The sequence below is a fragment of the Hermetia illucens genome, chromosome 3, assembly GCF_905115235.1.
Source record: "Hermetia illucens chromosome 3, iHerIll2.2.curated.20191125, whole genome shotgun sequence".
NCBI classification, from domain to species: Eukaryota; Metazoa; Arthropoda; class Insecta; order Diptera; family Stratiomyidae; genus Hermetia; species Hermetia illucens.
Window position 1 is genome coordinate 112060536 of NC_051851.1, and position 15964 is coordinate 112076499.

Here is a 15964-nt window from a genome sequence, read left to right on the forward strand (position 1 = left end):
ATATTTTTTCCAAGAATAGAGAGGCGACAGTTCAAAATATGCAAGTGCTATAGCTTACCGTGATCTAATCCCAGAAACTATCTACCCGAAAAACTTATAATATTATTATCGAAGGGGAGGAAACAAAAACTGAAGGACTTACTACTTTTGTTGAGTTTTGAGTTTTATTTTCGCGAATAACTCATTAAAGCATTAAGCTGTTCTCAAAATCGTATATCATTGCTGTACTATAGGCGCCTAGATACTAGCCATTTCTGTTATTCCACTTCGTCAAGATTGTGTTGTTGATGAGAGGTAAACTTGGATGATAATCACTTACGTGATTCAAAGTGAGATCAAAAGACTCGACCCACCAATTTCACCAGCAAACAGGCAATAACCGTGTGCTGACGGTTGTTTCTTGGAGCTACACTTGGATGTTGGCAATTTTGATGGTGAAAATTCACCACAATTTGCCGGATTATTACCAGCATAGGACAGTACAGTGCTACGCAGCAATAAAGAGCTCACACCGCCAATTACTTATTGGGGGTTATTTTCTGGATACGCACCGTAAAAGGAAAACACGCAAAATCTCCGGTGCGGATTCAGAAGCGTCCAAAGACGCAGAACCCTGTTCGGAAAATTTTTGGCCTAGTTTTATAGATTTGCAAGCACTTGAAACAGCTCCGGTTGAGTGTCGATTTTTCCGACAAATCAAAGGGAATTTCCCCAAGCGCTTGCGATGCATCCGTACACATTAACGCACTTGCATGTGGATGGCGATATATAACTCCCCAAAATCAAGCCAATCGTTTGTAGCGGCAGGTGTAGATCTATTTTAGTTTTACACTACAAAGTAAACCTGAATGATTTATGAAAATTAACAGTGTGGCTATCAAAAATTATAATCACTTTTTTCAATACACCATATTTGCGACAATTCGGCCAATTCCCTGAAGGAAATGAAGCCATTGGGATTCACAGTTCTCCTTGCGGATTATAGTGAGGCAATTCGTGAAGTATAAATCTCTGCTTCATTTGTTTTAAAGTTATTGTGTAAAAACAACCATATTAAAAGTGGTTCACTGTTCACCTTATGCAACTTATTCCGAAACCGTTTCACCTGTTAACACGAAATTTGGTGGGGATATTCGATTTATCAACCCCCCTTTAGATAATGAATAACATCATTTTGCGCTGAATTTAAGAGGGATCCCCGTACGTACAAAAAGATGATGTAAAGATTTTTTATCGAGTGGAATATCAAATAAAAGATAATACTTTTTGAAGCCGCTCCTAAGAAAGGGGGGGGGCGATGAGGATAAAAAGTGAATTCTGAAACCAAAGTCTCATTTTCAGATGATGGCCCTATAAGATATCTACGGCTCAAAATACCCCAAATTCAACGTGCATCTAAATAAAGTTAATAGTGGTATATTACAGCGACCCAGTTTTTCCTAAACGGACAAAGTGACCTCTTTATTAATTTTGACAGACTTTGGGTCAGATATTTGTGAACAATTGATCAAAAGACGAAATGAATAGATAAACATTTATGAACTTTACTTGAAACTTTTATCCTAGAAACTTTCAAATGGAACAAATCTTCTATTGTGGCCACGTTGCGAACCTTAAGGGGGTCATTCCGTGTGAAGGTCGTTTTTCTCCCCTTTTTTAAAATTTTCTTGCGAAGAACTTGAAGAACTGAAGTTACAAATACGCATTTTTCACGACATATTTTTAATAATATCTTCAGCAGGCGTAGTAATTTTTCCAGTTCGATAGCATAGTTCATTACTGAAATACACAGCAACCTATAAACCCATCTCCAAAAAAAGTGTTTTTCTGCTGTCACGCTATTGGGTGCCGTGATCATCTTAAAGAAAAAATGCAAACGATATTTTAACGTGCGGACTTAACCACAGTCCGCAAACTAGGATTATTAAAAGTATTGAAAGCTAAATTGTTTTGCCTTTTAAACCTTTTTTCTTGTAAATTTTGGTGTTTTTCAAGGCTTTTTTAATGAATAGAAAAACTATCAAATGAATTTCGTTGGATAGATTTTGGGCTATGGTGGCAGTCGATTTTCAATTTGCAGTTTCGAGAAAAACGTATTTAAAAGTAGAATGCGATTTTAACCATAAAATATTAACTGACCATTAATCTGCTATAACTATTTCATAAACCTTAGGTTTCTTCAAAAAACACATGTACAGCCTTGGCTTCAATTCTTGTCCTCTTCTTTCGGACCGAAAAATACGCGCTTTATTACGGCGATCGAATGTAATTCCCAAACGACTCCAAATATCAAAAAATCACCTTGCCCATATATTCTACACTATATCTAGATAAAATTGATACCAGAAAAAAAATCGATTCCTCGGATCCGACGCACGGGATGACCCCCTTAATTATAAGCTAGGCCGAAAATGCGTATAGTTTGATATTATGGGTCTTGTAATTAGTCTGCTGACTTCCTGGGGCACAAAATGACCTTCTGGACTATTGTTAATCGCTGGGGAACCCTCCTAGAAAGGTGCATTGTGAACAGCACCTAAGTGCAGCTCCACTTTTAAAGTGGTGTCATTTTTCACGATTGATGGTATTCATTTTGGTCATCCCCAAATCAGCAGAATCATTATAATGGCGGCCGATGTGACACGACATGACTTTGGGATTTATAGTTGCATTCTCTAACGGCTGGAGTAGCCAGGCTACTAAGGAAGTAGCCAGGATACATCCGATGGAGTCGCTAATTTTATTTTCAATTTTCAATGTTCGTCTGTACATGGTTCCGGAGTTTTCTCAACACAGAACCATTCTAGTTCAAACCATAAACGTACCATGATATTGGGTCATTCGTATTTTTATATGACGTGTATACGCTTACTAAGGCTTGTGGAGAAAAATAAAACTGCCGAAAAATTATTTATCAATTATATTTAGAAAAAAGCTAATGCAAAAGGTTCAAAGGAAAGGAACAAATTTACAATGCAGATGAAACGGATATTATATATACTAGTCGTAGGGGAGTCTGAGAATCCACAGACTTTCAAATATGTAGACAAGAATAAACTGCCAGTTAGTTAAAAAAGTCAATCGAAACCTTAGGTGAGGAGCGAGCTCTTTCCGGATTGGTATCGTGTTCACTTTGTGGAATCACAAGCCAAGCCAGCCATACTCAAGATATGGATGTCATCCGGTGGTTTAATCAATGTGAAGTTTGTTCGTTTCCTCGGACCGATGGATCAGAATATTATCAAACGTCAAAAGACAAACTACAAAATCTCAAGGAGTATATGAAAGGTGTAGATGAAATTGCATCCGATTGCACACAAGAGGTGTTAAATAATTCTGGGTAATCTGGAAGCTTATGATCATGAAGGAAACATTCGGAAATGTCTCAACTTCCTAACGCTGTTATTATAATAGAGCAAGTTTCTGCAAAATACACAATTTTTTCATATATGATGATGTTAGTAATATGAAAATCGAAAATCGTGACATCAAAACAAAAAACTCATTTAAGATTTAATAAATGTTTGCTAAAATAGAAATTATTTACTAGTATTTTCAGATTAATGCTACTTGGCCCAATGACCCCTTCAATGTTATCGTTCGTCATCAGTAGTAAAAACTGCTTGTTCTCTCTCCCTTTCTCTTCTGACAATGTTACTCTTAATGTCAACTTCTTTACGACAACTTCCAGATGATCAACAATTAAGGTGAATATGATTTTAGCAAAAACGTTTAGCAAAAAGATATAAATGAATAATTTTCAACGGAATAAATGTAGAATATGGGCAAAATTGGACAATCACCATCGCAACATATGCGTACATTGAAAAAACACATAAGAGCCTCTAACGAATTTCTGCTTCTCTACCAAAAAAGCATATAAGGGTACATCTGTTCTATAATGTCTGCAAATAAACGAAGGAAGAAACCATAAGAATAATAATAGAAAACACAGCCAACAAAAATACATTAATAAAATTAACGGGGAAGACTATAAACCCAAAAACCTTTACAATGAATGATTTGCCGATAAAAATTTACAGAAATTGTTAGCACGAACTTATTAAAAACTTGACGGTGTATTGTTTCTTAACAGCCTAAGTTTGTGATTTGGTGAATTTTTTTTCAGGTTGTAATTTCCTCGAATAAAAAGCATTCAGAAGTGCTGTTTTATGCGAAACAGTACTTCCTGGGATTTTTATTTGAGCCTTAATTAGGTTAGCAGTGCTATCATTGGAAATTAATATCATTCTACGTCAGGGATTTGCGTTTTCTTCGGGAAATTTTCACTTTAAACTACATGTTCAACAATAAAAAAAACAAGATGTGCTAAAGACTAATAATAAATGAATTTCGACATTTCATTACAAGCAACCAATATGAACGAAAAATCAAATTTTACAACAAATCTTAATTAACTTGTACTATTCCGTACATTCCTAACATACTGACTACCACACATTTTACATAAAATCATTTGCTACAACGCCAAGATTGGTAATAATTTGATTAACTTCTTGTGCAACAGTGTTCGCCTTCTCGTGTTTTTGTTCATTTTATTTGTATTTAGGTTGCATACAAATATGTTGTAGTAAAGTCAGTTATTTGATATTGTAGTTTTAAATTAGTAAAAATTGGTTGCATTATCAGTAGTTTTAGTTCGTATTCATTTTATGTTCATCAATAAATATCCATTTATTGTAAATAAAATAAAATGTCAGCATGCAAAACAACAGTAAATATTAAAAATTAGAGGAAATAAATATGGTATTGTTAGGTTATTAAATTCTTCTGTGGAGGTAAATAGATTATTTGACTAGATAAATTCCTTTATTTATTTTTACTTTAATCTTTTTGCCATTTTCATGATTAGTCAAAATAAGAAACCCGTTCTAAAATTTGAAGTTTTATATTCCCGAAAATTAGAAAGAAGAAATTATTGTTTTCTGGTTTCTTGCTTTGTTTCCAAAAATATTTTTAAAACACCCGCAAAGCAAATAAGGTTGATAAATTTCGATGTAGCGCGTAACTCTAGTATCACCAACAATCAGTCAATTTCACAAAAATAGCTGACACCATATTACGATATACAAAATTTTGTCTTTTTTCAATACTAAGGTGAAGCGGGGGTCTTTATGAATACTCAAGAAATTGTTAATATTTCTGCATTCTTTAAAGGAATAATTTTGGACCAGTTTTTATTTTTTTGTTTGGTGAATCGTTTTCAGTAGATTTTACTTCATTTAGATCGAGTACACAACATGAATATAGAAAATAGAAGAAACTTCCAATTTGACTATAAATTTTTTTTTGCCAATAACGTCTTTTGTGGTGTTTCCTTCATCACTGCGAGCTTTTCCTTTATTTTTTTTATAATTACCACAAAAAACTGCCAAGAACTGCATGCGTTCATATTTTGCATTATATCAAGAACGGCTACGGGCAATTGCTTGGCAGCAGGTAGCCAATTAATTTCTTCTTTCTTCCCCGTTTCATTGCGTAAAATAAAAAATCAACAAAAACGTGAAAATTTAGGAATTATTGTGAAATAGAAAACAACAGGAGGCATCCAATTTATTAGTGAATGTATAACTTGCCTCAAAAGTAAATTTTTCTTACAAATAGCCATGGTTCATTATTGTTACTTTTTTAATACTGTCTTTTGCTTTCTTGCATTTTATGGTTAAAAAGCTTAATCTCGATTTTTATAGCTAGCAAAAAAGGTATTCCGATCATCCGATACGACTCGTATACTTACTCGATTAATTGAGTTTCTACGTATTCGTTGCCCGTCGCCACCACTTCCAGAATTCCGGTAATCATCATCGTCAAGACACAAATCGGAATCAGAATCCGACCGTCTCATCCCACTATCCTGTTGTTTTACAATAACACAATATTTTTGGTTATATGCTTCATTTAAGATGGATTTCTATGTTATGAGGACGAGATTTACATTGTTTGTCGCCGGGTCTTTGAATGAAATAAATATCACTTGAAAATATCTAAGAAATTTGATTTAAAAACCGGTGAATAAAATTTAGTTATGGAAAAGCCATTCAAGTCATTTAGTGTTTCGTGATTTATTTGAAAAGCAGAGGTATGAAGAAAAGTAAAAACGGAATCCATTTTATAGTCATCATGACCAAAGTGTTCATCTTCTAAGTAGTATTCAATTTATGGTTTTTATTTCACTAATATCAAACAGATGTAAATAAATATCATTTTTTTTCTTTATTTGCATTCATCAAAATATGATTATTAAATGTGATAAATCCAGCAGTTCAAGTTCTGCTACCTGAACCCACATCATAGAAATGCATCCTTAAAATGATGGAATAAATTACTTGTTATTTTAACATTTGTGCCGAATAAAGATTAGGGGACAATGAACTACAAAACGAATAACGAAAATCAAAGGTGTAACACCACCAGCAAAATGATCATTTACTAACCTGTGTAAGTTGTTCAGTAGTAGTAAGCAACCTCGCAATAGGATTACAGCAAACTGGCAAGGTTTCTAACAGCGTGGGACGAGAATGAGTTAATAACGGCTTCATATACCTGCAGAAGCAAATATTGTACTATAGAAATATCGTGGTGCATTATAAATAATTTACTTTGTATCGAAGTTGCCCCAAATACGAGCTAGAAAAGCTTTCTCATGATTTCTCTTACCACCTCCTGGCGTTGTTACACCATCGCCATCTGCATTTTCGGCATCCTGAAATTAAAAGGAAACGTAATCATTATACTTTGCTAAAGTCACTAGTAATTTCCCATTGAAGACCAAAAATGATTGAAAAGAGGAATATAGAAATATATTAACGTAAAGTAGAACCCCTGATAGTGAATTGCATGACATGCAGAAAAAAAATAAGAAGAGGGGAGTGGGGCTAATTAAAGGCAATGCCTTTCTTCAAAGCAAGAGTATAAGTCCAGATCATTCGTTCTTACCAAAGAACTCCGCCGTCGTGAAATGGGGAGTTGACCCAAATTAAGTCCAGTGTCGATAGACTTGAAATTAAATAACAAACCATCAGTTTTGAATAACAGGATTTTGGTTAATAAAAATGAAAAAATATAAGAAATAGGAAGAAATTAACTGGGAATTGCTATTTTCGCCACATAAATGCTTATTGATGCAAATAATACATATTCCATTGAAAATACTTATTCCATTGAAATTTCAATTTCTAGAAGTCAAATGAGGAGCAGAGCGTGATTTTTATATATTTAAGAGAAAAACAGAAGCTGTACATTTTTATAAAATTTTTGAATAGTAATGTAATGAAACATAATAGAAACAGATGTAGATCTTTTAATAAATTCGCCATACATTTCTGTTATTCAAGTTTTTTTGTAAAACAAAACCTTATTTGAATCTATCCGACCTCTGACTGTCACACCCGATTTACTCGGAAATGGCTAGACCAATTGTCAAGAAATTTGACGAGAACATGTGGTCTGTGAATGTCGTTACATGCAACGGACTGCATCATTCTCCATTGGGTTTATACGTGGACTCGCCATACATGTGAAGAGGGGTGTACATTTTTTCTATAGAATACAGTCGTGTGAGATATCAATTAGTACTTTTTCAAATTGATGATATTTTTCGTACCGAATGAAATTTAGGGGAGTGAGGGCTCAAAATGCGTGACCTACAAAGTGTAATAGAATCTATCAATCCAAAAAGAATCTATCCAATCAAAAAATCTGAAAAACACAATGGTGGAAATATGCGCAATCTAGGCCTTAAAATACATCCCATTTCAATATCTGCTTAAGTTAACCACCAACCATATTTTAGAAATTTACTCGAAACCCCCCGTAAGTTCACCCTAGAAACACAAAATCTGGTACAGTTATAAGTAATAGCATAATGCATAATTTTGGGTTTGACAAAAATCCAACTAATATTAACAAAGTTGTAGAAGGTCAAAATTTCACTTGAATTTATCGTACTCTAAGCCTCTAAGGTGAACTCATATTAACGGAGGAGTTAGGGTTTGGAAATACATGTGTACAACAAGGGATATTTTGAATATCTCATACGCGAATGAAAAAAAAAACGTTAATAGGGTATTTCTCACATAAGATGAACACAAAACCTTCCTACCCGAAACGCCCTGCTTCCGGTATTCCAACTTGTTATTTATAGAAATATACACCCATTTGTGTAAAAAAAGTTCTCATCGATGTTGACTGGTCAATACGCCCCAAATGACATCGACCGATACTTTCATCCACTAGTGTTTTCAATTGTATGCATACACAGTATCACACCAGACGATTGATGGGAAACTTTGCCCGTCGTGTACAAAAAATATTCCAATGTGTTCGAATCATACAAAATAACATAATAGCAGTTCAGCTAAAATTAATAAGTGCATCGACACATTGGTCTACTTTCGCACAAGTCATTAGTAATTACGTCAACATAATAGCAGTTCAAAGAAAAATGCTGAATATGCGCTTGTGCCAGAAACGAATCAATAGGTCATGTAAACAGAAATGTGTCAATTGTAAATTGCTAAATGGTCATGTAAACAAAAATGTGTAAATTGTAAATTGCTTAGTTATAAGATTTCTTTTATAAAAACGAAGTGATAGTAATAAACCGGGCGACAAGCCAAAGAAAAGTGAAACCAGTAGTTTCTTCTTGCTTCCTCCAGCGTACAATAATTTGAGGATTATTGCACCTATCCCGGCAGCCATCAACAATTTAAGGATTGTTGGCTAGATATCAATTTAAGGATTGATATCTGCCCCATTTTTACATGGTCCGTCGAGCCGGATTTCTGGTCGAGCCAATATTTTCAGACATCCTACACACTCAGTCATTCGCATACTACAATGGCTCCGGGACAAGCAGAACAAGGAGATTCAGCGTCCACAGCAAACGTGGTCAGCGAGCAGCGACATACTTCAAGAGGGATTCGAGGACGCGATACAACTTACAATACTTTCAACACCGAGAGGAGACGCTAAAGCCAGCATGGGCCAAATGCGAAGCCTTGCACGGAAGGGTGAAGACCGTGAGGGCTCAGGATGCAGTACTACTTGCGCAGTACATGAAAGAGTACGAGGAGGTCGAGGATGCCTGGGGGAATGCTCAGTGGTATTCCGTCAAAACATTGCCGGTTACATAGCTGCGGAGAGCAGTCAACGTCCAGCAGTTCAAGAGGCCCCACATGCAGGCGAAAACGTAATCAGGCTAGAAAGGATTAAAATACCCAGCTACAGCGGCGGCTACACTCAGTGGGCAGAATTCCATGACTTATTCAAGGTCATGGTGCACGACAACAAAAAATTAAGTGGTGTACAAAAGCTTCAGTATCTTCGTGCGCCGGTCAACGGTGAGGCAGAACAATTGATACGCCACCTCACTTTAACAGAGACTAATTATGCGCCAGCATGGAATTTACTGAAGGAGCGATACAACAATAAGAGGGCCATCAGGAATGCCTACATGAAAGGCATATGGAGGTTACCGACTAGCACTCCGGCTAGTGCGATAGGTATCAAGCGAATATTGGACACGACCGAACAATTCCGTGCCAATACTGAATCATTGGGAGCAGATTTAGTCGACCTAATCATGGTGTACATCCTGCAACAAAAATTGGACAATGAAAGTAATTCGGAATGGCAGAAATTTATTGGTTCTTCAAACGAGATACCAACTTTGAATCAATTCACGAGCTTCTTGCATCAACGGTTCACAATACTGGAAGCAGTACAGCTTACCGAACGCAAGACGGTGAAAATAGGGGCACACTCAGCACAAGCAACGGGAGCCGTCTGCCGAGTATGCCAGGGCGATCATCGAATTTCGCAATGCGACACATTTCTGAAATCAGACATAACCAGACGACGAGAGTTGGTAGCATCTTTGCGGCTGCGCTACAATTGCTTACACGAGGCTCATACAGTCAGGAACTGCCCATCACGTAAAGGGTGCAAACTGAGTGGAAAAAGGCATAACTCAATGTTACACCAGGCATCGTCGAATAGAGCTGCATATTTGCATCTTCAACTTTGCCGAATCCAAAACAACAAGTCTCATCGCTGAATGCTATCAACAATTGTGTCGACATTACGGCTGTTCTATTGGCTACAACAAGGATTCGGGTAAAGGACAATCAAGGAACGTTCATTCTTTTGCGTGCATTGGTTGATCAACGGTCCCAGCGTTCGTTCATCAGTGAAGCTGCGGCGCAACTCTTACGGCTACCACGTCAAGCGACAAATCTGACAATCAGCGGCATCGGGAGTCATTCAACGAGCAGCAAGGGAGCGATATCTGCTCAATGCAAAGAGAAATGGTCGACAAGGTGTTTCAACTTATCTCTTGTCGTAGTAAACCATATAACGGACAAGATTCCCCAGTCCAAGACACCATGTAAGATAACTGAATTGACACAGGAGGACTTAGCTGATTCATCGTATAACATTCCGGGGAAGAACGACGTCCTCCTGGGTGCTGACGTTTATGGCGATCTATTTGAAAAGGGCGTAATCCGGATAAAGAATACCAAAGTTTTGGCTCAAAAAACCAAAATCGGTTGGATCCTGTCCGGGCCTGTCAACCAAGTAATACGAGCATCAGAACCTTCCATCAGTATGGTTAGCATCGAACAGCTAGATGCTGACATACGAAAATTATGGGAACAGGAAGAGTTACCACAAGAGCGAATCCTCACCCTAGAGGAAGCAGACTGCGAGAGGCAATTCATCCGAACTACTAAGAGGGATCCAAAGTCAGGCCGATACATAGTCAGGCTGCCGATTAAGCCTGATATGAATCCCTCCATCCTGCTGCATCCGTCATTAAAAGACGCTATCATACGCCTCCGCCAGACAGAGGCAAAACTCGAACGGAATCCAGAGCTCAAAGCGCAGTACAATGCATTCCTAAAGGAATATTTGGAATTGGGACATATGAGCGAGGTCCCATCCGCAGAAATTGTTTGCAAGCACTCATACTACTTGCCACATCATGCTGTAATTAGAGAGGACAGCACAACTACGAAAGTTCGCGTCGTATTCAATGCGTCCCATAAAACTTCCTCCGGCACCTCGTTGAACGATATCCTAATGGTGGGACCAAATACGCAATACACCATCTGTGAAATATTGCTGCGGTGGAGGAGGCATAAATACACATTGGCTGCTGACATTGAGAAGATGTACCGACAGATACTCGTGGACAGTCGAGACTGCGACTTACTGCGAATTGTTTGGAGACCAGAACCCCAGGGTCCAATTAAGCACTACCGGCTAAACACAGTAACTTATGGCACCGCCAGTGCTCCCTTTCATGCAACACGTACCCTACAACAGGTTGCTGAAGACGAGCAATTCACGTCATCATCAGCAAGTGAAAGCATCAAAAAGGACTTCTATGTAGATGACTTGCTTACCGGATCCTCGACCATAGAAGGTGCAACGAAATTGCAAAACGATATTGTGAACGTTCTCAAAAAAGCTGGATTTAACATTCGAAAATGGTCCACGAATTATGAGGAGGTTCTGAAACATGTAAGCACCGCTGACCGGGAAACGTCTGACGTAGTCAACATCAATCTAGAAAACACCGTCAAGACATTGGGTTTGCAATGGATTCCTAAAGACGATATATTCACCTTTAAAGTGAAACTGCCTTATATCTCAGCGAACGAGCCAGTTACGAAATGAATAATTACATCCAATGCTGTAAGATTATTCGATCCGCTTGGTTGGATCCAGCCCATCATAATAGTTAGTAAGATTTTTATCCAAAGGTTGTGGCTACAGAAACTGGATTGGGATAAGCCCGTACCTGACCAGTTGAAAATCGAGTGGCTGACCTACATGAAGGAGTGGCCAGCGTTATCGCAACTTCAAATACCACGATACATACAGACGTCTGATCGCTGCAAGGTAGAACTGCATGGTTTCTGCGACGCGTCAATGGCAGCTTTTGCAGCGGTGATTTACGTTCGAGTAATACATCCGGATGGCACGGTATCTGCGAACATATTAACATCGAAATCGAAAGTGGCATCTTTAAAGGTACAGTCAGTACCCCGGCTAGAATTGAACGGTGCCGGTCTACTATGCAGATTGATGAAACACGTGAAGCAAACTTGCGAATTCCCTGCCGACACAGCTGAATTTTACTGGACGGATTCGACCATTGTTCTCGCTTGGTTGAGTGATCACCCAGCCAGGTGGAAAACGTTCGTCGCAAATAGGGTGAGCGAAATACAGGCTACGAGCAACTCTAGTCAATGGAGACACGTCGATACAGACTGGAACCCGGCAGACATAGCGTCACGGGGAGTGACTGCTTCTCAACTCTTCAAAAGCGATTTATGGTGGAACGGACCCGAGTGGCTGCAACACAAACCAATCAACTACTCGTCAAGGGTAATCGACATTATCACGACACTCGCGAGGAAGCCTGAGACCTCCTGCAAAGTTGCGAAAGTTGCGAAGTTCACGTTCGACGATAGTATACTGGGGAGGTAACTCCAAAATTACTATACCAATCCCTTTCAAATTTTTGAACACTATTTCTGTACATAGTTTACGAGATTTACGCTGCAGATTTTTTCAAATTTGTTAATTTTTTATTTTGCAAGAATAAATTTATTCAAAGTGTTTCCCAAAAAGTGAAAAATTGAAATTTCGAAAAACACTTCCAGCACTACCTGGAGAGAGTGATCATCTAATGAAAAAACTTTGATTTTTTCATTTCAGATGATTGAGTACCGAGTTATGAGGGGCTTGCTATTCTACTTTTTTTCTTAGATGGTTTCGAATAATTGCTGTCATTGTCTTGTGTTTTAATATTTCTTCCTGAAAATTTTACACAATATTCTTCGAATGTCATATATTAATGTATCACTGGTTTTAGTAAATAGATTTTAACTGTGTCGTCAAAAAATCCGAAAGTTGTGTCAGTTCTTGCGCGAATTAATGTTATTCCCCCACCGTCTACCTCATTTCTTGCAATTTGACGACCGTTTTCCAGAATTCGATGTTCATCAAGAGTATCATCAGCATCAACGGCGCAACAACCAGTATCCGGTTTAGGCCTGTCTTAATAAGGAACTCCAAATATCCTGGTTTTGTGCCGAGGTCCACCAATTCGATATTCCTAAAGGCTGTCTGGCGTCCTGACACATTTTGGACACAGTCCAATAGCTGAGAACCATTGGCATTATATCTAATTCCTCGTAGACTACAATATTTTTCGTTTTATTTTCGTTGCTTTCTGCCATGCGTTGGGCAAAGAACAGAGACAAATAGTCGTTGTTTTTCTATTAATACCATTTTCGTTTGGAATCGAGGGACCTTTTAGTCAGTTGGAGAAGAATTTTCTCCCACTTTTTGTTCCATGGGTCCCTATTTTTAGGCTAAAACCTAAAGTTTAAACAAGTCGGAATACCGGAAGCCCGTGCTTCGGGTATAAAGGTTTTGTGTTCATCTTATGTAAGACATTTCAACGCACATTTTTCTATCCGTGTATAACTACAAATTCAATATAATCTCCAAACTACGAGACATACGTACATATTACAGCCATAGATATTCCGGTCACCCTAAACAAACAAACTGTCTACTTCCGAATACTGTACACATATATGCAATGGATCGTACCCATATTTCCGATTTACTTCCTATATCTATCTGAATTAGCCACTATCCGCAAAGTTCATTAGCACCCATATATTATATACCTATATACACACATGTCTGGTTGACAGATAACTAAAAAACTAAAACAAAATAATTCTCTGCGACCCAATTCGTCGTTCTCATTTCGTTGTGGTATTGACGAATTGATATGTGATGATGACGTCATGCAGGTTGCAGAGTGCAAGAAATTCACAAAAAAATGTGAAGTTTCACCCCCTATAACTTTGTTAATAATAGTTGGATTTTCTTCAAACTTGACCAAACTATGCATTATGTTCTTCATTATAAGCATGCCAAATTTTGTACTTCTGGGATGAACATAAGGGGGGTGCCGGGTAAATTTCTAAAATGTGGAAATATACTATTATTAACTTTATTTCTGCAGATATCGGAACCGGATATATTTTGAGGCCTAGATTTCGTAGAGATGCACCACTGAGATTTTTTTCAGATTTTTCGGTTGGATAGGTTCGAAGCACGAGACCTGTTACACTTTTTGGGGGTCATATTTTGAGCCCTCACTCCCCTATTTTTCACCCAACATCAAATATTGAATCAGTTTCGAAAAGTACTAATTGAGACCTTTCATTTGATACCCCACATGGCTACATTCTGTGAAAAAAAATTTGTACCCTTCATTTACATGTATGGAGAGCCCCCCTTAAACTTAACACAAAATGGCGCCACTTACTGCATGTAAAGGGAACACCAGATTACATACTCTCATCAATTTTCGTGACAATCGGTCCAGCCGTTTCTGAATAAATCGAGTGTGACAGACAGACAGACACCGTCTCGATTCTAATAAGGTTTTGTTTCACACAAAACCTTAAAAACAGACGATTACGATTTCGTCCAATTCATCAGAACTGCCCAAACTCTGTTGCTCCCATTGTACACCCAGGGTAACCTATCCACTACCATTTCCATCACAGTGCGTACCAGGCAGAAACGATGCTTCCTAGATATACAAATTGATCAACGCCTTAGATGCTCTGTCGATTAATGCAGGTAGAGAGTTTGCGAGGACTCTTCAGACTAAGAACCTTGGCTTTGCTGGTGTTTAACTTCAATCCAACTCCGCTTGCCTTCCTTTTTAAATTCAGAGCCATTTGACCAAAGTAAATAACCCGGTCAGAGAGCAAACATATGTTAGCGGCGTAGTCCATTAAATTCATCCAGGTCCTCCAGGCAAAGCGACATGCAGAATGAGATTTTACCTAGGTGCAGACCATGGCATTTGCGTCATCATATGTCGCTCTGATAATGGCTACTAGCTGTTCCGGGATGTCCGTTCTGCATAGAGCACTCCAGATATATTCCCTCTCCATGCTATCGAAAGCTTTCTCGAAATTGATAAAGAGTAGGTGCAGCGAAGATCTAAACTCCACGCACTGTTCTAAAATGGTCTGTATGTTGATGTCGTCAATGCAGGAGGATCCGGAGTGGAAATCAGGCTGCTCTCTGTCGATCAAGGTTTCGAAATGTTCTTTGATGCGTTCCATGATTATTTTAGTCATTTTCTTTGCAATGGTAGGGAGCACGCAGATACCACTCGAATTGCCACACTCAAAATGCGTGCCCTTCTTTGGAATCTAAACGATCATCCCCTTCTTCCGTTCTCTGGGGATGGTCTCGGATTCCCAACATTTCCGTACGAGTAGAAGTAGCAGATCTGCAATAACTACAGATGGAACGAAAAATAACTCTGCTGAGGATCGTCAAGCCCAGCGGCTTTACTCCATTTAAGTGCATTGATAACCGAAATTTCGTTCATCCATTTGGTTTGACGTTTTCGCACTCAATCAGATCTTATGACGCCCCTTCGGGGTCGGTGTAGTATCCGAGAAAAGAGAGATGGTAGCTCAATGCTCATCGATAATCTCAGACGGATTACTCAGTACATCTGCCGTCCGATCAGCAAAATAGCTCACCCACACCCTTGTATGCAAATCATACAGCGATCGATACTGAATTTGGGAGGTCGGAGCTCTCCAACTCTGCGTGAAGTGGCGGACACAACATGCAAGCCAACGTAAAGCCGACGTCAGCGCCTCTCTTGTTACGCACATCTAGGATACAACTCTTAAATCTGTGGCGGAGCGAACAACATACGTGTAGCACGCGCAAGTGCGAAATGAGTTGGCCACGATATTGAAAAACTACTTTTGACAGTGAAAATTTTCGATATCAGTTCGAGAGGAGACTAGCGCGAGGAGAAGCAAAAAGAAAGTTCCAATTAATAATAATTAATTTAATAATAATTTAATTT

At 38.3% G+C, this 15964-nt stretch overlaps 1 protein-coding gene across 12 annotated transcripts in view; it reads right to left on the reverse strand.

Annotated features, from left to right (window-relative positions):
• The window catches only part of LOC119650566 (sodium/hydrogen exchanger 7), a 136920-nt gene that overhangs the window by 1229 nt on the left and 119727 nt on the right, over positions 1-15964 (reverse strand). For 2 of the 12 annotated variants that reach the window (XM_038053376.1, XM_038053373.1), the window contains 4 exons: positions 6958-7017; positions 6621-6724; positions 6456-6564; positions 5759-5875 (listed from right to left, as the gene is read on the reverse strand). In XM_038053376.1, the coding sequence (XP_037909304.1) occupies positions 5759-5875; positions 6456-6564; positions 6621-6724; positions 6958-7017 (390 nt within the window). Of the gene's footprint in view, positions 1-3488; positions 4536-5758; positions 5876-5914; positions 6394-6455; positions 6565-6620; positions 6725-6957; positions 7018-15964 lie in introns of those variants that run through there. The other 10 variants (XM_038053375.1, XM_038053377.1, XM_038053374.1 and 7 more) reach the window with 10 other exon arrangements.